General features: G+C 39.2%; 1 protein-coding gene across 2 annotated transcripts; it reads right to left on the reverse strand.

Moving 5' to 3' along the window:
- Nucleotides 1–2280: 2280 nt before the first annotated feature.
- Nucleotides 2281–11769, reverse strand: rbm17 (RNA binding motif protein 17). 2 transcript variants are annotated; one of them, XM_065274725.2, is made up of 13 exons: nucleotides 11654–11769; nucleotides 11001–11149; nucleotides 10759–10875; nucleotides 9908–10074; nucleotides 9564–9682; nucleotides 9414–9464; nucleotides 8945–9071; nucleotides 8699–8850; nucleotides 8452–8508; nucleotides 7470–7546; nucleotides 5811–5909; nucleotides 5643–5715; nucleotides 2281–2660 (listed from the first exon to the last, which is right to left on the reverse strand). In XM_065274725.2, exons 2-13 carry the CDS (start codon nucleotides 11121–11123, stop codon nucleotides 2557–2559), a joined length of 1266 nt encoding a protein of 421 aa, XP_065130797.1. In that variant the 5' UTR covers nucleotides 11124–11149; nucleotides 11654–11769; the 3' UTR covers nucleotides 2281–2556. The 2 variants fall into 2 exon arrangements, with proteins under 2 accessions (XP_065130797.1, XP_065130798.1); XM_065274726.2 differs by lacking the exon at nucleotides 8452–8508.
- Between the last annotated feature and the right edge of the window lie 15115 nt (nucleotides 11770–26884).

Raw genomic sequence — 26884 nt, forward strand, 5'->3', positions numbered from 1 at the left:
TACCAAAAAAAGTTTTATTTTGTGGCACCATACTTACTGGTCTAACTCCTCATGTAACAGTCTTTAAATAGGAAAAACACGGAAGTGTTTGGTGGCTTCCCTGTTTGGTACTATAGGAATGAATGGGTCTAGGCTAAATGCTAACACATTCACAATGCACTGTACAGTGCACGCATTGAAAAAAGATAGATATGTATTAATTCGTCTAAGTTGAGGTAATAACATAGTTTAATATGGCAAAAGGGTAGACTATTCCTTTAATAGAGATGTTTAATTAAATATATTGGGGTGGTTTCACAGACAGGGATTAGACTAGTCCTAGACTAAAGTAAATGTAAGAGCTGTCCAAACTGAAAACAACTTGCACTAACATATCTTAAAATACACCACTGCCCTTTGTTTTGCCTCAAAATGCACACAAGTAATGTTTTTAGTAAGACATGTTTGTTCAAACTTGTTATATTTCCTAAGGACTAGTCCTGGCTTAAGCTAATCCCTGTCCGGGAAACTACCCGATTGAGTTTACTCATTGCAAGTGTCTCTCTGGAGTCACGTCTGCGGCTGTTTGCAAATTGGTTGGCAGTATGAATGTCTGAAGATTTTTTTTTATCCCTTTTTGAGTGGGGGGGGGGGTGAAAAGGGAATGTACACCATTAACTTAATATAACTCTGGCATTTTTTATTTGTTCTAGAAGCCTAATTTTGGTCTTGTTTCAAAGAAAACACTTTAACGTTTTTATGGAAGTGTCTGGAGGTGAAAATATACATATTTTTATAGCAGTTTACATTTATTCATAATAAATAAAAAATGCAACATAATTTTATGTATTAAAAATAATCCTATCAATAAACTAAGGTTTATGTTGGTTTGCTGCATACGCTTGTCACAAATGAATAAATTACAGTTTCATGACTATTACTGCTTAAAGGTTTTGAAATATGAAATACTACATTCTTAGACCTTTCCAACAATATAGTTTGTCATAAGAGATTAACATTTACATGAAAAATATTGAAGTAAATTTAGGTGTCCCGCTCATGGGACGACAGCAGTTAACGTGTTAAATGAACAAATAACAGCAATAGTGCAAAACTAAATGAAAAAAATATATATATTTGTAACACTATAAGATTAATTTTTATGTTATGAGCTACCATTGTGGTCAAGCCATTGATTTGTAGTATTGATCTTTGTGACCTGAACAACCAAACCCTAACCTGCTGTTTCACTCTGTTCATATTAGAGATGACAATCTGTCCTGTACGAGTTAATCCTCATGGAGTTCAATCTATTCTTCACTTTATTCCCCAGCACATTGGTCGTGCGTAAGCACCTCTTTCTTACCAAACCAGAACATTACACAATCATTGACCCAGTCTAGCATATATCCACACACACACATGGTTTTTATAACGTACAAACGTTATATTACATTATATCCCTTAACCATAACCCAATCCCTTAAACCTAACCCTACAATTCCTATTGATTTGTAGGCGTTTCCTCATGGAGACCAAAAAATGTCCCCAGAAGGTCAAAGAATTACTGGTAGTACTATTTGGTTTCAACACCATAGGGATTACAAGGTGTACAAATACACACACAAGCACACACACCCAGTTAAGTTATTCACCCCAGCAAAACCCAATTTCTGCTCAGGTCAGAACATGCATCATTCTTTAAGTCTATCAATAGTGTGTGGATCAAAGAGTGAGGCTCATGGGAGGAGAATAGGTTTCCTACTTTATAAAGTCACAAAGGGAGATGTCTGATTATATAAATTATGAACCAGGACTCACTCATTATCACCATCACCCCATTCAAAACCATTGCTTTTAGTACACTTGTGTAATAACTATATGAGAGAATATGGTATTAGCTATGCAGTTGATATGTGTTTATTCGGTGGTTCAATGGGTGTTCGCTTACCGGTATCATACTTCAAAGTTACAGCTTAGTATCCCTCCCTTGATTCATTGTAAGTTTATGAGGTTTTCATCAAAGCAGTTAAAATTAGGGGGTTTTGTTCAAATTCCTTCACTATGAGCAAAAACAACAGTAATGCTTGCCATAGTAATCACCATTAATGTGGTTTGGTTTCAAAATAAACCAGGACTGCACCAACGCAAGCAGATCTACTCGGCATTGGTTAAAGGCAAAAGATAACATGGGTCACTCATAAAGCGCTCTTTAAGAAGTTAACCTACAGATGCGTATTTACTGCACAGCTGTCTTTGCATTAAAGTGGGATAAAGGATTTCAATACTGACAAAAAGGAATTCAACTCCTAAAAGCATGTTATATTTTGGGCTTCTTTCATCACAGTACATCATATTCACAAGGATAAGTTGAGCTACTATTAAACAACATGAGAAACAAATCAATTCACTAAAGATCTGCATGGAGACCAACAAAAGAAATCCGTATTACAAATGCATATCATGGGTCAAGGTACATAAGAATGTTTAACAAGGGTGTATAAAATTATTCGTGCTATATACAGACAGTTTCCTCCTGATGTTTCTTTCCTGGTAGTGTTGGTCTGAATTTCTAACTCACACTTGATCACCTAAATCTAAAACACGGAACCTATCCAAGTTATAAAAGCAGGCCTTCACCACCCGACCTCCAAAGTACCTCCCATTCAGATCCACAACAGCTGAAAAAAAACACAAAAAGAAAACATTTACATATAATAGTTCATACAGAATAGATAAGATAAACAGGTACATTTAGGAAATGAGCGGTTAAACGGTAAAGTAGAAGCAAAAGAATAATGCCAGAAATATTGTTCAGTATTAACGCATATGCGACCGATCCGTACAGTGCATGCACCGCTTGTACGCATAGGTTGCGCATGTGTGTTCATAGGTTATGTAGCCCAGGAGATGCATTGCATTTTGTCCAGACTGATCTCACGGAAAAGTCGTGTTATAGTCACTAAAAATGTTATTCCTCTGTCTTATTGGGTTTTCTTTTTCTCATAGTTTTTTCCTATTTTCTTACCATTGTCGCTTGGGGTTAGAATCACTTTGTTACATTTTTAGACATTCTAACCCAAACCCCAAATCTAACCGCAACCCCAAGCGACAATGATTTAAAAATAGGAAAAATTTGAGAAAAAAAATACATAAATTACATGAAAACAACAAGTGGCACAGACACAAAAAACGAATTATAGAAATTAGTGCGATAAACGTAAAAGACATTTGTCCTCAAGGCAAGAAAAAAAGCTGAATTTTGTGCCATGGACACAAATAAATTAATAAAATGACTAGAACATGACTTTCCGTGAGATCATGTTGATTTTTTCACAATGCGCACGCATTGAACATCTGTGTACACACGTACATTCGTAACACGTAATGTACACATAAAAAAAAACATTTAAGAAACCTTCACGGTTACCACACCTTAGTTAATTTCAAATTCAAGGACCTTTCAAGGACCTTTCAAGGACTTTTCAGGTCCAATACACTCAAATTCAAGGACTAAATGTGGGGACACATTTTAAGTGAGAGCAAGGTTACATCATGTTACCTTTTAAGATACATTCTTACAGTTCCCTTTTGAGGGGAACTCGTGTTGCGTCACTGCGCTGAACTTTAGGGATGCCTCCAGGGGTAAGTGCTTCTGAATGGGTATATCAAATTTAACCAATGGTGAGACTTAACGACAAAGACAGGGTGACGCGGGAGCCAGGAAGTATATCGCTATCTGAAAGATGGCGATAAAGGGACGCAGGAAGTATGGCAAGGGAGAAGCAGCATCTCGTTCCCTTCTCAGGGAACAACAGTTACATACGTAACTCGAGACGGGTTTTTTATGTGTCAAACACAACTATGCAAAAAAGCATTTTGGTATAAATCAACATTCGCATACAGAAGATATAAGCATTTAAAGCGAACTGTTTAGCACGTGTGCTAAAAAAATCTAGAATTTTTATGATATTATCCTACACTACACAGGGAATAATATGGATTTTTTTCCAGAAAACTTATTGTATAAAATAGATTCAGGGAAGCACTTTCAATGACCTGTATCTATGTATGTATATTTTCAAAAATGTCCCAGGGCCTTGTATTTTTTCCCCCCAGATTTACAAACTTTCAAGGATTTCAAGGACCCGTGGGAACCTTGAACCTTTGTTGCTTGCCTTGCCGCTACTTATAACCTTTAAAAAAAATTAACAGCACATTATTTTTTGATTGTCCAGCTTTTATTTCTTGTCCGTTAGCATTAAGATCATGTATATGCTAGTGTGTTTCTAAAACAATACCAAGCTATACACATTTAAACTTTACTATTTTTTTACGAAGTTATTATTTTGGGCCATTTTTGCCTTTATTGGATAGACAGTAACTAAGGAGATGACAGGAAAGTATAGGGTGAAGAGAGGGGTATGGGATTGGCAAAGGACCTCGATTTGAACTCGGGTCGCCAGAGGTGCACAAATCATTAATTGACAATGTTGGAAATCCTGTGTAGGTAATCGAAGTATTATGAATTATAAAAACATTTCCTTTTAAACCTAAACTGTGACTCATTTTTAAAGATAAATCCTTAAGTCCCCAGTGGCGCAGTGTAGTTACGTTGTTATTTAATAAAGTGCTCAAGTTTGAATTGATTTTTATCCCTAAGGAAATCAAAGTGTGTAATAATAATTGTTTAGTCTTCTGTACTGTAACAAAAAATTGCTATTCTAGTTTCACAAGTGTATTTTCAGAATTAAATTTAATTAATGGACATCAAAAATTATGTTAAACATTTACATGACAGGGCTTATCCTAGTCCCAGACTAAAATGCATCTTTGAGCTGCCTTAATTTAAAAACATCTTGCACTAACATATCTTAGCATATACCAGTGCCATTGTTTTGTCTCAAGATGCACATCAGTTTTTTGTAAGGTTTGTTTGTAAAAACAATATAACTAAGGCCTTGTCCTGAATTTAGCCAAACCCTGTCCGGGAAACTGTCCCTATATCAGGCACATAAAGTAATAAAATATAATAAATAATATTTCCTTTGTCAATAACTTCATGTGAACCATTAAAACCTGCCAAACTGCATTAAGTTATGAAATAGTTAATAGACAATGTATTTTGGCATTGTTAATATCAAACCTGGCATGATGCACGAAGTTTGAAGTGTCAGAGATGTGGTGATAACAGTAATTGTTAATTACTCACACAAAGCTAAAGCATGACTTCAGATGATGTCATACTACGTGTGCACGTCTTATATTACCATGAGTATATTTGGAGCATGACATCAACTGGTCTCTGTATGCAATCCTTGTAGGGAAGCAAGATATAAGAAAATGTACAGGTCCTGTGGTAAAATGCACTTTCTGTGAAGCTCATTTTATGTAGATGTCTCTACTGTTTAAGATCAGGAATAATTTTGAAGATGAACTTGTCCTTAACAGTATTTCAGATCATGTTTTAATATCAGTGATTAAGTGCATTAACTGGTTTGGTATGTAGGTTTCCCGAGAGAGTGATGTAACTTTCCTGGTGATGTAACACCAAGGGGGGCTGTTCTCACACACTTACCTGCTTTACAAAGTGACATCTGGGACGCCTGCAAAAGACCACCACACACACATTTACTCTTAAAGTGGGTCTTTTAAACACTGACCTTTAATGGCCGACTCGACCCGCTCAAACTCCAGGAAAATGCGGACGGCATCTTCGTCGGGCACACCGGAGATCTGGGACAAAAGCCAGCCAGACAGGTTTTACGTCAGTGACATTATCAATCGGTGGTGTATTTATAAATAAAAGACAGGGTCAACATGTCCCTTACCTCAAAGATGACACACTTGACAACTTTGCCATATTTCTCACACTCTTCTTTAGTCTCGCCTTCCAGATCTTCATCCACCTCTCCTCTTCCAACCATGTTCTGCACACACAAACACACATGGTTTTAATTTGTAGATTTATTTTGCACTAGTCTATAGCTGCATCCCAATTTGAAGGCTGGATCCTTTAAAGGACGCAGACTTCATAGGTGAAGACTCTAACTTCAAAGGACATGGCCTCTAAAGTCCACAAAGCGAAATAAAATGAGATATTCTTAGACCTATAAATAGACCTATTCCCACCACTACTGACATAACAAATATGAATCCAGTTTTAACTTTATTTTATATGATAACCTAAGAAACCTAAGAAAAGATACAGAACTAAAACAGTATTGCAGCAATAATATCTCTATAAAAGATAATTTATAATACAAAAACAAATAACTTGACATGTTTTATTGTTTTTTGCCTGTTAATGTGCACAGTAATAATCTTTTTTTTTGTCAATTTTGATGTCACATTTTTTCAGTAAATATCTGAAGTTAGGTCCTTAATATGAAACTGACACAAAGTTTTTCATTGTTAGATATAAAAACACTCTTTAGGGCTTTGGGTTATTCTAAACCCCAGGTTAACATCCATTTCACACTGTTCATTCTTAACCCTGGGTTAACATTTTCATTTTGTGGTATCAACAGTCAAGACTGGATAAAGAGCGATTTCAAACTATTAAAATAGCACGCTGTCGCTTTAAATAACTGCTTGTCTTGCGCTTTTGCGTGGATGCTTTAAGTCCAATTTATTGGATATTTTAAGTATGCTGGTATGTACATTTTCCAATTCAGGTTTTTTTAGTACACAGATGCTGAGTAAGGTACGTGTAATTCAGTTTCTGATTGACTGTCTGTTGCTAACATCGAGTCACAACATTCTAACAGCATGCGTTTGGCACCACAATAAATGCGGGGTTAAGCTACATTCAGACCAGCAGCGGCTAGCAGTAGCAGAGTGATGCAATCTCATTGATTTTAATGGAAGCTAAGTGACTTCCATTAACACGAGCGTCAGTTACCGTTGGCAACTGGATGGGGCGTGTCCAGTCGCACGGCAAAGTTGAGAAATGTTTAATTGTAAGCGTTTTTCGGGAGCGACTACCGATGAGAACGAAGCAGTGGAGTTCACGCCATCCGCCTCTCGTCAGTTTCTGGAGTGGACGGTACTCATTTGTTTATGACAACCAGATATAGATATGCCTCTTTTAAAAGAGATGAGCGACACAAAGCGACAAAGTTGCCTATAAAGGCCAATTCTGAAAACCCTTGTTGGCAGTTGTTGGATCAAAGTAAATGAGACTTTAGAATAAAGATGTCTGTTGGTGTCTGTTGGAGTTGGTAGTTGTCTGACCAATGCGAATTGGCCTTAATGTGAATGTACCTTTAACCCCCCTCTTCAGAGCAGAATTAACACTGGGTAACCCTGGGTTAATTTCAAGAATAACCCTGCTTCTAAATTACAAGTGTGAAACTAAAAAAAACGGAGTTTAGAACAAAGATGACCCATGATTAAGCGCAATGTCAAAAGCCCCTTTTAAACACTCTTTATCATTCAAGACAAATAATGGCTCTGAACACTAATACAGTGACAAAGATATAACTTACACGCAGCAACACCACTTTCGTAGGACATTTGAGTATCTCTGTTAGAGGGTTGGCTTCGTTCTTCTTTGAGGCATCCGCTTTGAAATGAACAGATAAAATGTTATTCATATCAACACCATAGCATACACTCACTATGTAGTAGCATAATTATTTTACTTTTATGGTAATGATAACAATAATATAGAAAACACCTGTGACAGGAAATAACTTCCTGCATTATGATGTCACAAAGTGGGAGCATAGAGTGCGAAACAGGGATGACGTATTTTCTTAAGTCAGCGGCACACTGGTTCTCTTGCTAAAAAGCCCATTCATTTCTCCCATAGGAAAATGAATAGATTGTTGCAAAAAAAGATGTGTTTAACAAAAGTTTATGACACTTGCACATTTGTCCAACAAGAAAATATTCACAGAGGAACACAACTTTTATGAATTTTGTCTAAATGGTCTATTTTATTTTTTATTTCTAGTAAACCTATAAAGTTTTCAAAATTCAGTTGTGTAAAGATTAACTTGTTGGTCAAAAAGTGTCATAAACCTCTGTTAAACACAGCTTATTTTTTGCAATAATCCAAAAGTCTGTGAAAAAAAAAGGATCGGCTTTTTGTTGAGGTAACCAGTGTCCCGCTTACTTCCGGGTTGGCCTACAAAAATACATCAGCTGACGTTTGCAAAATTGCAAAACAGTGTCTGTTTTTTTGGCTTAAGAAGTCACTTTTACGATGTTAGCCACCTGCTTTCTGGTTCCTATTCACAAATAAAAAGATAAGAATTTACTTTTGTTTATTTTTATACTGTATGGTATGCCGGTACTCTGAGTACTATACTGAAACCATAACAAATTCCTTATGTGTGAGCACACTTGGCAAATAAAGCTCATTCTGATGTATCATGATTCATGACGCATGCAAACAGATGCACACACAGAAACAAACAAATGTGGTAGTACATGACTGAAACAGAAAACAAAATGATGTCAAACCTGATGCCCCTGAATTAGAGCCGTGTGGATCAACCACATTCTGACTTGATTCTGACTCTGAAACACACACACATAACCATGAATGAAAAAAAGTCATGCACATGATTGAGCAATACGGATACGGAAACAAAAACAAGCATGATAAAATGTAAAAAAGAATAAGGAGGAAGAAACCAATGATGTTTATTTTGCAACTATGAGAAATGTGTGCTTGTATGTGAATTTGTGTATGTGTGTGTGATCTCACTCTTTTCTGTTGAGTCTCCAATAATAATCTTGCCCCCTCGCTTGCTGGTTTTTTCCACTGAGAGCGCTGTGCTCAAACCTTGCTCATGTTTCCCCAGGCCCTGCCCTTCCCGGAATCCATACTTCTGCATGATTTTATGCGCCACTGTACCACTGTAAAACAATCCAACACAAGCATTGCATCTGATTTCAAAGCTAATTTCTTTGTTGCAGAGTGCAGAGCTAATATTTAGAATGGGCCTCTTACCCCATATTGGCCAAAAATGAATTGGTTGGTCCTGGGGGAGATCGAGGTCTGTCAGAATCCTCAAACACAGGTGGCGGTATCGCTGCTTTCGTCCGTTGACGACCATCATCCTCATACGTAAACGATGCTGTTAAAGAAAAAAAATATCCAATGTTTCCTTTCGTATCTTAATCACAAACCTCACACTGCGAGTAAAGAGTGCAATACTGCAACCTAGTGGAAATAAAGTGACAACACATTCTAGCAAACGTATAATTCTCAGATTTTATGCCTTATATTTGGCTTTGAGGCTTTCTATTTTGTGTTGAACAGTGTTGTCGATATCAAGGCAAATTGGGTACACGTGTACACAGTATTAAAATTGTATGTGATGTAAACCACATTTGAAAGCACCTCAGATGAGATGAGACATACCAGTGCAGCAATATGTGATTGGTGTCAGATGCGAAATTAAAAACAAATGACTCACAGTCTCGCTCCATCAGGGATGAGGGAGGGGCGATGGCAGCTCCAGTCATACCTGTGCACCACACAGACATGAGATCATTAAACACACTGAAGATCAACACAATAATGGAAAAGATAAAGGAGGTAATAAATCAATAAAGAGGACACTCACTCCTCTTCCTCTTTTCTTTTTCATACTCTTCATCCTCATCCGAATCGCCCTCTGTCGGGAAACGTGAAAATCCACTGGGGGCTCCACCACCACCTCCTTCATGCCTTTCTTTACGTTTCCTAAAACAAGCACAAATTTAACATTTACAACTGATTTGCGGAGTTCATGCAGCCCTGAGGGGTTCGATCAGATGGGCAGCAAAACATTTTTTTACATACTCAATGAAATCTGTATGTAGTTTAAACCAAACCACTTGCAAGACGAATAGGCCTACTGGTTTTAAACAACACAACGGTTCATTTTTGGATAAACTTGTACTTTTTTGAAGTATTAATGACGCATACTTCTCTCTCTCCTCGATCTCTTTCTGTCGCTCCTGTTCTCTCTGCTTCTGGCGTTCCTCGCGATGTCTCTTCATTACTTTCTCATAATCATTAGGGAACATAGGATCGTACTCATCAGCCAAAGGGATCAGCACATCACCAGAGGAAAATCCACCTGATACAGAGTCCTAACAAAGGCAGTCGAGATGTAACGATTACTGGTTTAATGGTTAACCGTGATAATTTTTTTTAAAGGTGACATAGAATGATTGAACAGGGTATTTATCCTTTTTCTGTGATGTGACATGTAGACAAAATTTTTTAATGCCTTAGAAGCTTCCTAAAAACCTCTCTCAAAAAGCTATATTAGGATGGGGGATTTTAAACACGTGGTTTTGCACCTATCTGGCATCCCCTCGAGCTTAACTGGCAACCTCATTATGAAATGCAAGCACTTGATGCTGATTGGCTGCCTTTGCTGACACTCAAAAGAATGTAAACTTTGTAAAATTATACAGTTTCATGTCTAATAAACAGATAGAGTCAGAGGAGAAAAATTAAAAACACAACATTGAGAAGGATATAAAGTGCGGTTTAAAATCATAAACGATACTAGAATGCAATTATCTTTTATTTGTAACAGCAATAATTACATAATATTGTATTGCTCTGTGAAAGGATTGTGGTTTAGACATGTCAAAGATTTGTTGGCAGCATTTCAGGAGCAAATGCTCATAAAAAGTCAACTGTCAGCAAAAATTATGGGTAAAACCAGGAACTGCTACATTACAAGGTTTCTGTATAATTGATTGAGCAATAATCTGATTAAAAACTCATTTAGACTCTGGATGCCTAATAAATGCAATTCATACCTTCATTCCAGCAGCGATGTGTGGAGGTGTATCAGAGATCTGTCTGTCATCTGCTGTACCTCCTCTCTTCAGATCAATAACTGGTGCCAAAACATTAGACTGCCTCGTCCTCTGAGTCTGCAAGAGCATGTTAATTTTTCACAATTACACTCTTATAAACAATCTGTAAGCAGGTTCTGTGGTACACAAGTTTATTAATACACACTAAATTATTATCAGGAAATATACAAACTGATCCTAACCTTTGCTTGTGTAAGTGCAGCTTTCTTCACTTTCAGCTGAGACTGAAGCAGTTTAAAGTTTTTCGACCATCCTTCTGTTTTTGTGTCGCTGGTTGCGACTCCCAAATCGTCATATAAAGACATTTTAATCTTCTTTCCAACAGAAAATACTGTAATATATACAAAGTACATATGAAACATACTGACACAGACGAGCTGCAGGAGCAAAAGGGTCAACATGGTTACAATTTCCAAGGAACACACAAAATGATAAAAGATAAACTTTGATGACGTATGGTCTGTATGTGTACATGTATAAATTGTACATGTATACATTTTACAGATACAGCCTCGGTGAAATGCAAACCAATTTTACACATGATACACACATAACGTTAACGTTACATGTACACAAGCATGACTGTGAAATGCTGTACAAATCATCTTATATTTTTTATGTCTTTAAATATGAACTCATAGTAATCGAAATTTAGCTACAAATAAAAAAAACATAATAAACATATGAGTATTACGTCTAATTTTGTTTACATTCGTGATTCACTGGCAGTAGGCAAGCAACTCATTGCACTGCATATCTAAACGTTACGTGTCGTTGTTTGATAGGAAACCACTTATGCATTTAAAATGTCACATATCTGAGATAAATAACTCACCTTTAAACTAAACAAATCTGCTCTTTCGAACAGTAGGTTAGCACAACATGCTACCAAAGAAAGCGCTGTCGTTTTGTCGCACGCGGATGACGTCATCTAGTGACGGTCGCTTTTGAGGCACTGCTTTCATGATGCTGCTTTATTTATTGACATCATTTAATTTATTGTGATACTGCCCCTAATATTGATTTCTATTTTTTTTTAATATTTTACTTACTCTTTATAATTATAATTTTAGATTTTCATCTATTTATTTTCTTTATTTTTTCTAAACAATTTATTAGTGTTCAGCCTGTAATACGTATCTACACTGTAAATTTATATTTGCCTTTGTTGTTTATATACTTTTGTATTTAATAAAAAAAATACTATAACTCCAAAAAAACACTGCTTCGTGATATTGCTTGAGAAAATGCTTGAGGCGAAATTCTTAAGAATCTTTTGTTTCGAGTCATTAGTTCGGAGCGTGTTACAAAACTGGCCAAGTCACGTGATTTTAGCCAACGAGGCTTCATTACGTCCTAACTTTTTCTCCCTGTTCCTTTTGTGAAAGCCAATCTGAAGACACAGATCATATTTTTTTCTCGTGTAATTTTTCCAAACTGTTCTGGATATCACTTCAGGACTGGTTGATAGAAAAAGAGGTGGTTGCTGATAATTTTGTTTTTTCTTTGCATCATATTTTATTTGGAGTATTTCAAGACTGTTGTGTTAATTCTTTCTTGCTTAATAACATTGTAATATTAGCAAAATATTTCATTCATAAATGTAGATTCTTTAAATCCCCCCCACTACTTATTGTATTCAAAAATGACTTAAAATGTTTTTCCAAAGCCCTTAATAAGATGAAAGGTCAGGCTTTACTTATTGACGTCATTTAATTTATTGTGATACTGCCCCTAATATGTATCTTTGTTTTATTCATTTATTTATTTTTCTTTTAAAAGAAAAGTGGTTGAGTGGTTCATGTAGGTTGTCTACAAATCGGAAGGTTGGTGGTTCAATCCCCGGCTCCACCTGACCAAGTGTCGAGGTGTCCTTGAGCAAGACACCTAACCCCAGCTGCTCCCGACGAGCTGGATGGCGCCTTGCATGGCTGACACCGCCGTCGGTGTATGAATGTGTGCGTGAATGGGTGAATGTGAGGCAAAAATGTAAAGCGCTTTGGATGGCCATTGGTCTATGAAAGCGCTATATAAATGCAGTCCATTTACCATTTACCATTTTTACTTGTTATTTAAATTCATATAAATTATAATTTCAGATTTCTATTTATTTTTTCAAATTTTTCTTGTGTTGAGCCTGTTATACTTATTTAAACTGTGAATATATATTTGCCTTTGTTGTTGATATACTTTTCTATTCAATAAAAAAAAACGTCCTAACTTTTGTGTTTCGAAAATCCATTGATTCACCACTAGGGGGTGATGTAAAAAGTGTAAATCGTTTGAATCAGAAGTGCTTTTACACTATTTTGACCAGCAGGTGTCGCCAGCGTGTGTGGTGTTTCGAACGCTTCGAAAAACTGAATACATTTTCGAAGCAATTGATTAGATTGATTCGAAGCCTCAAATAGCTTCGTTTCTTCCATCATAGCGTCATCGGTTAATGGCCAGACGCATTATATCAATCAAACGCGTCATATCTGTTTATGAATTTTTATCTATAAATGAAAAATAAAAATATCTAACAATATTGTATTATCCATTTTTTATTTATACTTGTCAATTACCACTTCTACTTTAACATGTTATAAACAACAACAAAAATATATTACTTTACTTTGTGTTTGTGTTCAAAATTATATATTTTCATAAAAAACGCAACATTCAAGAGGTATGTGAATTTGTTTGGGAAAAATGTTGTCTATGAACTGGGGTTATCACATATTTACGTATTATTTACATACATATTACATTTTACATATAATTTATGTAGATGTTATGTATATAATACATAATAATATATTTTATTATACAGGTTGGCAGTGGCAAAGATGTCATTTTTAAATATCTGAATTGTGTGTTTTGTAAAAAAAAATAAAGATTTTGTTAAATGTCAGTTTTTATAATAGTTGCTGCTGCTTATGGTTCTCTCTTTGTATTATGATTCAATAAAAAACAAAGGTCTTTTTAAGGCCTTAAACTCTTAAAAAATGTTTTATCTTGCATAGTGAAAGTATATGCATATCACAATTGACCTCTGAAATTTATACGAGGTTGAAAAACAAATTCTTATATCTTGTCACCAAAATGTGAGACATAATGGCCTGGTTGTACAGACAAGGCTTAGCTAAATCAAAGAATATGCCTTAGTTACATTAAGATCTTTTATAAACATGCCTTAAAAAAGACGTTTGTGGTGTGTATCTTGAGACAAATCAATGGCACAACTATATTTTAAGATCTGACCATTTTATTTTGCAGTGGAAATGTATGACAGGGTCAGTTGCACGACAGAAAGACAAAAACATTATTTTAATTGCTGAATTTCATACACAAGAATTCTCAGGTCAGAAACCATACTCTTAAGTGTTTATGAAAGAAACAATGCATTGACAGTACAGTTAAATTACTATCACTCTACGAAAACCAGAAAGATTATCAGATTACATATATCATTTACCTTTTTTCATATTGATGTTTATGTTGCAATTGTTTTAATTTGACCTAGTAATATTTCTTATTCCACATTTGTCTTGATTTCTTCTCCCTATGCCTTTTAGTTGGATAAAATGTTTGTATTTTTTGTTTCAAGTCATTTAACAATTAACAAAATAATTTCAATAGGATCAAAGAATTAAGAACAGGTTTAGGGTTAATTTTATTTTAAACTATTTTAAATCTTTATTTTATATTATATAAATGTTCAAATTTCAAATTCAAATTTCTAATAGTTCATAAAAAGTGAATTCTTTTGTGTAACAAATAATTGTGTTCTGGCGCCCCGTAGTGGCAAGTAGATGTAAAGAACTGAGAAGGGCTGAAAATATGCAGAGAAAATAGGGGAGAACAGGGGAGAAAATGATTCTTCACTAATTTTCAAGATTTTTATGTACCTACAATGAAATTCTTTTATTTGTCATTTTACAAATTTAATTTAACGAACATTAAATTAGAATAAAATCCATGCCATCCGCATTACAATAAAATCCATGCCATCTGCAAACTTGATGACATCATTGGGCTAGGCAACACAGTCATAGGACTGAGTACACAAGGAGTTGACTGTGTTCATGATGATATGGTTTTTTCCAAGGTGGACACGCTGAAGTCTGCTAATGAGGAAGCTCAGTCAGTTACAGCACTGGTTACAATCCAAGGTTTTGCAGCTTGTTTATGATGTTTGAGGGGATGATAGAATGACGGTAAGCTGTAGTCAATAAAAAACATCTGGCATAGTGGTCCTTTTCTCCAGACGAGTCATGATTTGCCTGGCAATGGCAAATTAAGTAGCATTAACTGTGGAACCGTGTGTTTTGCAAGCAAACTGTAGTTTGATTTGTACATTTGACTGCATTCTTTTTCATTTCTGAATTTTTACTTCAAGTCTTTGATAACAGATTGATAAAACTATTGGAAAAACTGGAAAAGCTATTATATTGCTGGTCACTAAAATGGTATTTACTATTATGTAACAAATTTGTATCTTTTTTATTGCTGTATTAGTTGCATGGTGATTTAAGCTTATTTTCTTAAGTTACAAGCACTGCTTTGATGTAATATTTATATAAATACTTAGCCTACATGCTTATTTCTTATACAGTCTATGATATGGGTTGAGGGTAGTGGTGGGGGCCCACATATATATTTTTTCAGGGGGCCCAGGATTCTTGAGCTAAGGCCCTGCGTGAGTGCATGATCAACTCAAGCTTCAAAGCGAGCATACAAGAGGTTAAGCTCATCCGGTAATGCTGCAGATGCAAAGCTGTTTGCATGGGATTGGACTTTGCAGTGTCTTGTGCAGACTTTGCCACACTTTTTCTGCATTCATTTGTACGTGTCATCTTCTATGTGTACAGTAATGGTGAGCATGACACCAAAGCGCTGCAATTTCTTGTTCATGAAAGTTATAGACTGTTTTTATGCTATATGTTCGCTAATCATTATATTTTCAAAAAGATCAGGAGAGTGGTATTGATGGGTTTCACACAAACGGTTTTATTGTTGTGTGCTGTTTGACTGTGAGAGTTTGAAAATATCTTTAAGACAAACCACTAAACCGCTAAGAAGCTGAGTGAGGAAGGAAATAAGTTGTGCATGCTATATGCAACTTGAAGTTTAGGTGTCATTTACTGAAAACTTTACTCATAAGTTTAACTCTTTACCTATCTGTCTGTCTGTCTATTTATTGTAATTCATGACTCACATTCATGACATTCACTTAACATGGCTCCTACACTATCGATGCCTAAAATATAAAGAACATGTTCCATGCAGTATAAGTCTGCAATGCTGAGTGGAAATGTTCAGAGTAGGACTTTAATTTTATCCATTAGGTCATATTTGTCATGTGCTCAATATAGATATTTGACACCTATTGTAACAAATAGCCTAATGTGTATAAAAAATAACACAGAGAGTACTTATGGGAGTTGTTTTGTAGTGTTGCACTGCACATTATGTTTATTATTTCACATGTTTATACAAGAAAACTACAATTAAAAATGATATTCAACTTGCCCCAATTGGCTATTGGGAGTGGCTGTCTTACCCACCTGAAATCTACCCGCATTTGGGTGTTAATGTCAAGCACTGGTTATTAATATTTGGAAAAATACTAAAAAAACATGTGCTCTCTCCCCCCCTTCTTCCATTGCAATTCACACATGCACATAATTTATCACACCTCCCTCTCCCATGGTGGCTATGATGTTCACTTAACAATATTGATGCCTAAAATATACTATGTGTAATATGCATTAAATAAGACCAAAAAGCAGAAGGGAAAGTTTTATTCATGGTCAATCACTGGCAAGGGACTTTTCAAAGACCGCACATTTGTCACATGCTCAATATAGATATTTGAATAGTATCCTTCTGACCCAAGCTTTGGTTTGTCCTTTTTTTTCTGAATTCTACTAGCTATTTTGGGGTTAGGAAGAACCAATAAATATAATAACCACATATTTTTCTTAGAACATGAAGTTATGGCCAAATTAAGAGTAAAAAAAAACTTGCAGTGGATGAAAACATCCCCAACAACACATAAGAGTTAAGTGAAGTTTTTGTTTAACAATTTGTTTGAATGAGTTTCTAATTTCAAATCATTACCTTTACATATTCACTAGCACATTTGCAGAACGCGACCGCTATTAAACTTGTCCAAATCTGGAACGAAGGGGCAACATCACGATTGCAGGATTGTTTTGAAAATACAAACTGGCATTTGTTTGCACAGAGTACAGACTTGGAGGATCTTGCTTATATAGCCTTTTGCACAGATTCTGTGTTGACAAATAAGAGTATAAAGGTGTTCCCAAACCAAAAACCATGGTTCGATAGACATGTGCGATCCTTACTTAGGGCAAAAAACATTGCCTACAAGTCAGGGGACAAGCTGGCTTATAGTAATGCCCGAAGGGAACTGAGGAAGGGCCTTAAAGAAGCCAAGCAAAGATACCAGCAACGCATAGAGGGTCACTTTAAAAATAATAACTCACGCAGCATGTGGAAAGGTATTAAAACCGTAGCAGATTATAAGATCAGTGTAAAACAGACCAGCTACGACGCCACACTTCCTAACACCTTGAATCAGTTCTTTGCACGCTTTGATAACCAGAATGGTGGTGCAGAACCTAAGACTGTACCACCATCTAAGGAGGAGCCTGTACTTGCTTTTGAGTGTCATCAGGTGAGATCCATCCTCAAGAAAATGGATAGCACCAAAGCAGCGGGACCAGACATGGTGTGGGTCGTACACTGAAGTCATGCACTGACCAACTAGCGGAAGTGTTCACCAATATTTTCAATCTGTCTCTGCAGCAGGCTGTAGTCCCCATATGTTTTGAATCCAACACTATTGTTCCTGTGCCCAAAAAACAAGCAGTTAAGTGTCTCAACAACTATCGTCCTGTTGCCTTGACACCAATTATTATGAAGTGCTTTGAGAGACTGGTTTTATCTTAATTCAAAACCAATATTCCCACTGATTTGGATAGCTATCATTTAGCTTACTGCCGGAACAGATCAACAGAGGATGCAATTTCAATCACGCTCCATACAAGCCTATACCATCTGGAGCATCCCAAAACATATGTTATAATGTTATTTGTTGATTTTAGTTCTGCATTCAATACGATAGTGCCTCATAAACTAGTTAATAAGTTTCGCAACCTGGACTGATTAATTCACTTTGTTCATGTATTTTGGACTTTTTACTAACAAACCACAGAGTGTCAGGGTGGGTTATTGTACATCATCCGCTCTCACCCTGAATCCAGGGGTCCCGCAGGGTTGTGTTCTTAGCCCAGCTCTTTTCACTCTGTTTACACATGGCTGTACACCCATCCACTCCTCTAACACTATAGTGAAGTTTGCCGATGACACCACTATAGTAGGGTTTTGAACACCACCCAAACCAAGGAAATTATCACAGACTACAGGAAAACCAGGAAAACGACCTCCTCCCCTCTCTATTTAAATGGAAAGGAGGTTGGTTACAAGTTACAAACATCAAAGTCCTGGGCCTGTTTATCGCAAATGATCTAATATGGACTGTTAATACATGGTATGTAATAAAAAATAGCTCAACATATGCTTTTCTTCCTGAGTAAACTCAAGAAAGCCAAAGTACCTTCTCAGCTTTTGGAAAATTCCCAAACTGGACACGGTTTATGCTAGCCGTCTGTGTAAAAGGGTCAGCAACATAATTAAGGATTCAACTCACCTGGGTCATAGACTGTGTAACCACTTCCATCAGGAAAAAGATTCAGAGCAATTATAATAACTCGCACAAACAGACTGAGGAATAGTTTTTTTCCCTGAGCTGTAGCATGTGTCACACCCTTTCCCCATACACACACAGCTGTGGTAGACTCAAAATGAACAGTTAAATGGCCAAGCGTTGCTGCTATACGTACTGATACTTGATTATATGTGTTTTTTGCACTGTCATTTTCATTATTTAATTCCACTGGAGATATACTTATCCGTGGTGATAGTATTTTGTAGTTATCTATATTACAGGATCTTGTTTTTGTTGTTTCTGCTGTTTCTGAGAGCTTCTAAACAAATTTCATTGTATTTTTTATATAATGACAATAAAGTTCTATTCTATTCTATTCTATTCTATTCTATTCTATTCTATTCTATTCTATTCTATTCTATTCTATTCTATTCTATTCTATTCTATTCTATCATCTCAAGATAACACACAAAACGAGATCTCTTCAATCTCTTATTGCTTGTCCTAGACAGCGATGATTAATCGAAGAACATGTGGAGTCACCTACAGATCCGATCCTTAGTAATTTTACATGTGTCTCCTGGGGCCTGTAAGGAGGTTAAACAAAGTATGATAATGTAATCTCAAACCACGATTTTTCCTCCATTCCTACAACTTGACCGTTTTCTTGTGAATCTTGGGTCCATTGGGTTCCAATAGGTCTTCTGCAGTATTTGCGACGATTGGGATGCAGATCAATAGATGATTCATCTGAAAAATCAACCTTCTGCCACTTTTCCACAGTCCATCTTTCCTGGAAGCTGTGGACCTTGGCAAATGCAACACGATTTTTTAGTTAATGCGGTTTTCTGAGCACTACACCACGTTCCAAATGATTATGCACATGCCATTTTTTTTTATTTTCCCAATACAGTCAGTAAGTTTGCAAATTTTATGTTACCCTCAACACTTATATGACAGTGTGGATGTTATTTTATTTAAATGAAATTAAAATGTTGAAAGATACTTTATTACTTTGAAAAATATGTAAGTTGTAGTTCTCCTACAATATGGGTATAAAAAAGATCTTTCTAAAGACAAAAACTGTGCATTATCTTAAAAAAAAACAAATAACTTTCTATAACAATTTAGATTTGGTGGATCTAAATTATTGAATTATTATAAGATTTATGAGTGATTCACAGTACAGAAAGATTTGAGTATATAAAGGCTTTTAAAATATTTTTTATGAAAATATTAGGAAAATGCAGCAATAAAAAGCCACTGTTAAGGAGTAAACATTGATTTAAACCTGCTGGTGTCTCTGGAATCCCATGAGAACCACTTTAATACAGAATCCTTTAGTGCATAAAGCTGTATTTTTACCCCTCCTTCAAACCAAAACTTGCAAAAATGAAACATTTGCTGTGAGCTCAGGATGAAGACTATTTTCACATAGTATTATTCATTGACATGCCATAATACACTAAAATAATGTAGATGAATGCCATTGGATTGTTGGTGAATAGCCACTATATTCAAACAAGGCTGTAACATTAGGGAGAGGTGGAAGAGTAATGATTTGGGTTGGAATATTAGGAAGTAAGATGGTAGGTCCCTTTAGGCTCCCCAAGGGGATCAAAAGGGCATCTAGAAGATATACAGAGTTCCTAAAAATATGTTTTTTTTTCACAATGGGATATAAAAGGAAAAGTGTCTTCTGAAATAAATTGACTTTCATGGAGGAAATACACCATCCCATAATGCAAAAAGCATTACTGACTATTTAAATTCATATGGGCATAAAATAAGAAACAAATCAAGGTATTATCACCATCATCCTCTGACCTTAGTCCTATTTAAGAACGTGTATTGCATCATTGTATGAAAGATCTGCACAGCAAAATCTGGAACCTTCAAATAACTCTAAGAGTTGATTTCAACACTTTTGAAAGTGTTGGCACATTGACTCTATACAGAGTTAAAAATCGAACTATAAATTTACACTAACCAGTGTTAAATATTTTTTATTTGTTAAAAACTCCCTCAGTGTAATTTGTTAACTCCAGTGTAGTGTTATATTTTTTATACTATGGTGTTGATATGGTAACTTTAAAGACAGCAACATATTACGGTAGTTTTGGGACAAAAAAATATTTTCAAACTCATTTTTAAAATGTAAAAATACAGCAGTATAATCTATCATTCTCATTATAAAACTGTCAAGGATTTTTTTTAATTGTCCTCAATGTATCATGCATTTAAGTGTTCGTTAAATTAATGGTTTAACATCCGAGACAACTAAAAAGCACATTCCCAATGTATAACAAAAGTAAAGATATTTGTAAACACATTTATGGGATGCTTCAGTTCATACAAACAAGTTTGACTTCATTTCAATCCAAAAGCCATGTTGGTTGTGACGGATGTCAGCGTTAACGCTCCCGGTACTTCTCATTCACCCGCATACTGAACTACATTCCCCATAATGCACTGTGACCCGCTGATTACACACCAGCTGTAGCGTATCAGAGGGTCTATTTAACCTGGGTCTCGGCCACTCTGTCTTCGCGAAGTCTTGTTTGCCCCTAGCGGCAAGATGGTGGTCTGCGCCCTTGTATCGATTATCGTGGACTCAACAACATCATTGTAAAATTCCGCTACCCTTTACCTCTAGTACCAGCTGCTCTGGAACAACTACGCAGCGCCAAGATCTACAGCAAGTTGGATTTACGCAGTGCTCATAACCTGATTCGTATTCGTGAGGGTGATGAGTGGAGGACAGCTTTCTCCACCAGCGATGGTCACTATGAATATTTGGTGATGCCCTTCGGGCTCTCTAACAGTCCATTAGTGTTTCAGTCATTTATTAATGATGTGTTCCGAGAGATGTTCAATCGCTTTGTAATTGTCTACATCGACGACATCCTAATTTATTCTGATTCTCTGGCACAACACGTCATCCATGTCCGAACAGTCCTACAACGCCTCATTGAACATCAGCTTTATGCTAAGGCAGAGAAATGTGAATATCATCAATCTTCGACTTCCTTCTTGGGTTATGTCATCAGTCCAGACGGGGTCGCCATGGATGAAAAGAAGAAGGTGGATTCAGTACTCAACTGGCCCAGACCCACTAATGTGAAGGAACTTCAACGCTTTCTGGGATTTGCCAACTTCTACCGACGATTTATAAAGAATTTCAGCATCATTGCAGCTCCTTTAACCTCTCTAGTGCACAAGTCCAGTCACAAACTCTCTTGGAACCCGGACGCTGAATCTGCATTCAGAGATCTAAACTCTCGCTTCACCTCAGCTTCGATCTTGCATCATCCAGACCAAGAGAAACCCTTTATAGTCGAAGTGGATGCTTCTAACTCAGGTGTGGGCGCCATACTATCTCAAAGACAAGGTAACCCCAGCAAAGTGTACCCCTGTGCCTTTTACTCCCGAAAACTGAATCCAGCTGAGCGAAACTATGATGTAGGCAATCGAGAACTTTTGGCTATGAAAGCAGCTCTTGAAGAATGGCGGCATTGGCTAGAGGGCGCTAAACACCCATTTATTATTCTCACTGACCATCGCAACCTGGAATATTTGCAATCTGCCAAACGACTCAATACTCGTCAAGCAAGGTGGGCTTTATTTTTCACAAGATTTAAATTCACTATCACATATTGACCAGGCTCCAAGAACACCAAAGCAGACGCTCTATCACGGGTTTATGATTCAACTCCCCAGCCCATCTCTCCTGAGCCCATCATCCCGCCCTCCCTCATTGTAGCTCCTGTTCAGTGGAATGTCATGCAAGAAATTAATCAACTTAATAATCTCAACCCACCATCAGTTGAATGCCCTGCAGGCCGTACATACGTCCCTCCATCCCACAGGAAACAAGTCATCCAATGGGTACACACATCTCTCTCCTCCGGGCACCCTGGGATTAACTCTACGCTTCGGTTGCTAAAGAACAAATTTTGGTGGCAGTCCATGTATCCAGATTTCAGCTCTGTTGTCAACACCTGTACCTCCTGCGCAGCCAGCAAAACCCCTTATCAAAACCCGGCAGGTCTCCTCCAGCCCCTTGTAATCCCACAAAGTCCATGGTCTCACATTGGGGTGGATTTTGTGACTGATCTACCTAAGTCTGAAGGTAACACAGTGGTGCTCTCTGTCATTGATCGTTTTTCTAAAGCCTGCCGTTTCATCCCTCTGCCCAAGCTGCCGTCTGCCATGGAAACCGCTGAACAGCTACTTCATTGTGTGTTCCGGTATTACGGACTCCCTGAAGACAACGTATCCAACCGGGGTCCACAATTCACGTCCAAGGTATGGAAAGCGTTCTTCAAAGCATTAAACATCAGTATTACATCTGGTTACCACCCTCAATCCAATGGTCAAGTAGAACGTCTCAATCAAGAATTAACCAAATTTCTCAGAATTCATTGCCATAAAAACCAACATGACTGGTGTCGCTTCCTACCTTGGGCGGAATATGCACAGAAATCCCTAAAGAAGCCTCCACAGGCCTCTCTCCTTTTCAATGTGTCCTTGGGTTTCAACCGCCCATTTTTCCCCGGGATGAGGAACTCGCAGACATTCCAGCCATTGATGCATGGTTCACTCGTAGTCAGGAAACATGGCAACAAGCTCACGTTCATCTTTCTCGAGCCATCAGAAGATTCAAGGACCAAGCAGATCGCCACAGAAGGCAGGAACCCAGTTATGAACCCAGTCAACTAGTATGGCTCTCGACCAGAGACTTGAGACTTCGTCTCCCCTGCAAGAAGCTGAGTCCCAGGTATGTCGGCCCTTTCAAGATCATTAAACAAGTTAATCCTGTGTCTTACCGTTTACAACTCCCTCCTAATTACCGCATCTCTCCCACTTTCCATGTATCCCTGCTCAAACCTGCTGAGGACCCGGAGGATCCGGAGGATCAGGGCCCCCTCCCATCATGGTGGACGGTGAAGAGGCCTACCTGGTCAGCGAGCTGCTGGACTCCAGACGACAGGGATCCAACCTCCAATACCTCATTAACTGGGAGGGGTATGGTGCCGTGGAGAGGTCGTGGGAGAAGGCAAGCAACATCTTGGATCCCATCCTCATCCATGAATTCCACAGACTACACCCGGATAAACCAGCCCCGAGGCCCCGAGGTCGTCCCCAAAAGAACACTTCCCGCGTCTGGAGCTGCTCGTAGGGGGGGGGGGCGCTCTGTGACGGATGTCAGCGTTAACGCTCCCGGTACTTCTCATTCACCCGCATACTGAACTACATTCCCCATAATGCACTGTGACCCGCTGATTACACACCAGCTGTAGCGTATCAGAGGGTCTATTTAACCTGGGACTCGGCCACTCTGTCTTCGCGAAGTCTTGTTTGCCCCTAGCAGCATTTCTGAGCGTTTCCGTGTGTTTACCCTTGTTTGCTTTCCTGGTTATTATTATTGGCCTGTCTCTTGGATTTTTGCTAATTGCCGCCTGCCCCGACATTGGACTGTTTAACGATTACGACTGCTTTCTGCCTGCCCCAATCTTGGACTGTGTAACGTATATGAATGATAACTGCCTGTCCCGATCTTGGATTGTGTTTACGTTTATGATTATCTGGATTTGCCCACTGTTTACTTGCTGTTTGCTGAGTGTTTTCATCAATAAAGAGTTGCAAATGGAACCTAACCTGTCTGCTTCGTCACATTGGTTTTCACATAATAACAGCAGCATATGATGTACCAGCTGTAAGGAGGTGATCCTCGTTCAGACCTTCAGACTGAATATTAACATTTTCTGTTAATAAAACAAAAATTTAAAGGAAAAATGCATTATTAAAAAACAAACATAACTAAGTACAATACAGCAGAAAACTAATATTTACAGAATACATTACAGAATTTACATACAGAACACACATCAGTTCCCTTTCAATACGGTTCACTTCGCATTGCGTCAGTTTGCTGACGCTATGGGGGAAACTCCTGTTTACTCCGTGATTGAAGCCTATTGGTTAACGTCTGTAGAAAATACAGACCAATGACGTTTGAGCCCGCGCGGGGGCGTGGCACACGTCCCTATATAAGCCGGTGAAATACGTCAAGAGCTCATTACTTTTCTCCTTCAGCGCGAACCTTCTCGCTGCTCCGAAGAAGAAGCCCTTACTCGCCGTCGATCCAAGCACTGCAGCGGACTACAACACACCAGCGTGTTCCCCTGCCGCTTTCCGGTGAGCCTAAAAGAGAGTATCTAAAAGAGCAGAAGCGCGTTGAGATAATGTCGCTTCGGCATTGCGGCTCCTGCCGAGCCCCTTTGCCTGTGGAGGATTTCCACAAGGAGTGCGTCATCTGTCTGGGTCCTGCCCACGCCGAGGCCGTACTCGCCGAGGCGGGCTGCGCCCACTGCGAGCTCCTTCCTATCGCGGTGCTGCGCTCCCGCCTCGAGATCTTTAAACGGAAGGCTTCCCGTGCTCTCCCGCCTAAACAGCAGCGGAGCCGTGAAGCTGGAAGACGCCCTGAGACCGAGTCCACGCCGGCTCATCCCCCGCGTGCTCTGTCTCCCCGCCGTCACCCTGTCACCTTCGCCCATGAAGACCTGCGCCCCCTGCCGAGTGCTAGCGGCATGGTTTCCTTTGGGTCCGGTGACAACTTGGAAGTGATGTCATCCTCTGAGGAGTTAGAGGATTGGGCGGCTTCGGATGACGACGCCCACGCAGCCGCCGCTGATGAACCTACCGAGTCGCGTCCTCACGACTCTGAGCTCATCCGCATCTTGACGCAAGCTACGGCGGAGCTCAACATCAAGTGGTCGCCGCCGTCAGAGCCTCAACTCAGCCGGTTGGACGAGTGGTTTCTGCAGCCCGGGCGCCGTCAATCGTCCCGCCAACGGCCGGCGCCGTTTTTCCCTGAGGTTCACCAGGAGCTCACCAAATCTTGGCGTGCTCCCCACTCCACCCGAGCTCAGAGCGCCGTCTCCCACGTCCTCTCCGTAGTGGACGGCGCCGACGAACACGGCTACTCCAAGATGCCGCCGCTCGAGGAAACTGTCGCCGCCCATCTCTGCCCGTCTTCAGCCGGCGGATGGAGGGCGAAGTTGAACCATCCATCAAAGCCCTGTCGCCTGACATCGACCCTGGCGTCAAAATCTTACGCCGCTGACGGCCACGCTGCATCCGCTCTCCATACGATGGCGGTGCTGCAGGTATACCAGGCAAAGCTCCTCCGTGACATGGACGAGACAGGTCCGGACCCGTCGACCTTTCAGAACCTGCGCAGCGCGACTGATCTGGCCCTTCGCGCCACTAAAGTCGCCACTCAGGCTGTAGGAAGAGCCATGGCCAGCCTGGTTGTTCTGGAGAGACATCTGTGGCTGAACTTGACGGAGATAAAGGACACGGATCGGGTTGCCCTTCTTGACTCGCCCGTGTCACCGTCGGGGCTCTTCGGCTCCGCTGTGGAGGGGTTCACCCAGCGCTTCACTGAGGCACAGAAATCGTCGCAGGCTATGCGGCATTTTCTACCTAAACGATCTGCCTCAGCGTCTGAGACCGGCCGCCCAAAACCGCCGCCAGCTCAACGCCCTAAGCCAGCACCAGCTCAGCCCCAGCAGAGAGCTGAACCGGAGGTCAAGCGCCAGCGTCCTGCACGACCGGCTGGCCCGCCTCGACGCCGCGGTCCCCGTCCTCGGATTACGCTGGACCCGACGCCGGCGCCGCCTCCCTGAAGAGAGTCTGAGGAGGAAAAGAGGCTCTGGTCCCGCTTCGGCCGGCCCGCCCTCGAAAGTTCTGCGTGTTTCAGTCCCCTCGGGCGCTGGACACACCCTCGCTGTAACAGCGAAACACAAATTTTTACCTTTTCACAAAAAGAGCAAATTTCCTCCTCTGTACACACAAACACACACACACGGCTTAACGTCCATAAGCATATCGACGCTCGCCGTCAAATTTCACGTTTGGCAATCCACCCCCGGTATGCCGGGCTGGATTCTAAACGTAATCCAACACGGTTATTCACTCCAATTCGCCCGGAGACCACCCCGGTTTCGCGGCGTTCTCTACACCACTGTCCCAGACGATCGTATGCAGATCCTCAGGGAAGAGGTGCGTTCTTTATTACTAAAAGACGCGATAGAGACGGTCCCGGCGGATCAAAGCGAATCAGGCTTTTACAGTCGTTATTTTCTCGTTCCAAAGAAAGACGGCGGCCTCAGACCGATATTGGATCTACGCGTTTTGAATCGCGCTCTTGCCAAACGGCCGTTCAAAATGCTTACAGCCAGACGAATCATGGCGTTAATTCGACCGGGCGATTGGTTCATATCAGTGGATCTGAAAGACGCTTACTTTCACATTCCG

Source organism: Paramisgurnus dabryanus, chromosome 1 (genome assembly GCF_030506205.2).
Source record: "Paramisgurnus dabryanus chromosome 1, PD_genome_1.1, whole genome shotgun sequence".
Classification (NCBI taxonomy): Eukaryota; Metazoa; Chordata; class Actinopteri; order Cypriniformes; family Cobitidae; genus Paramisgurnus; species Paramisgurnus dabryanus.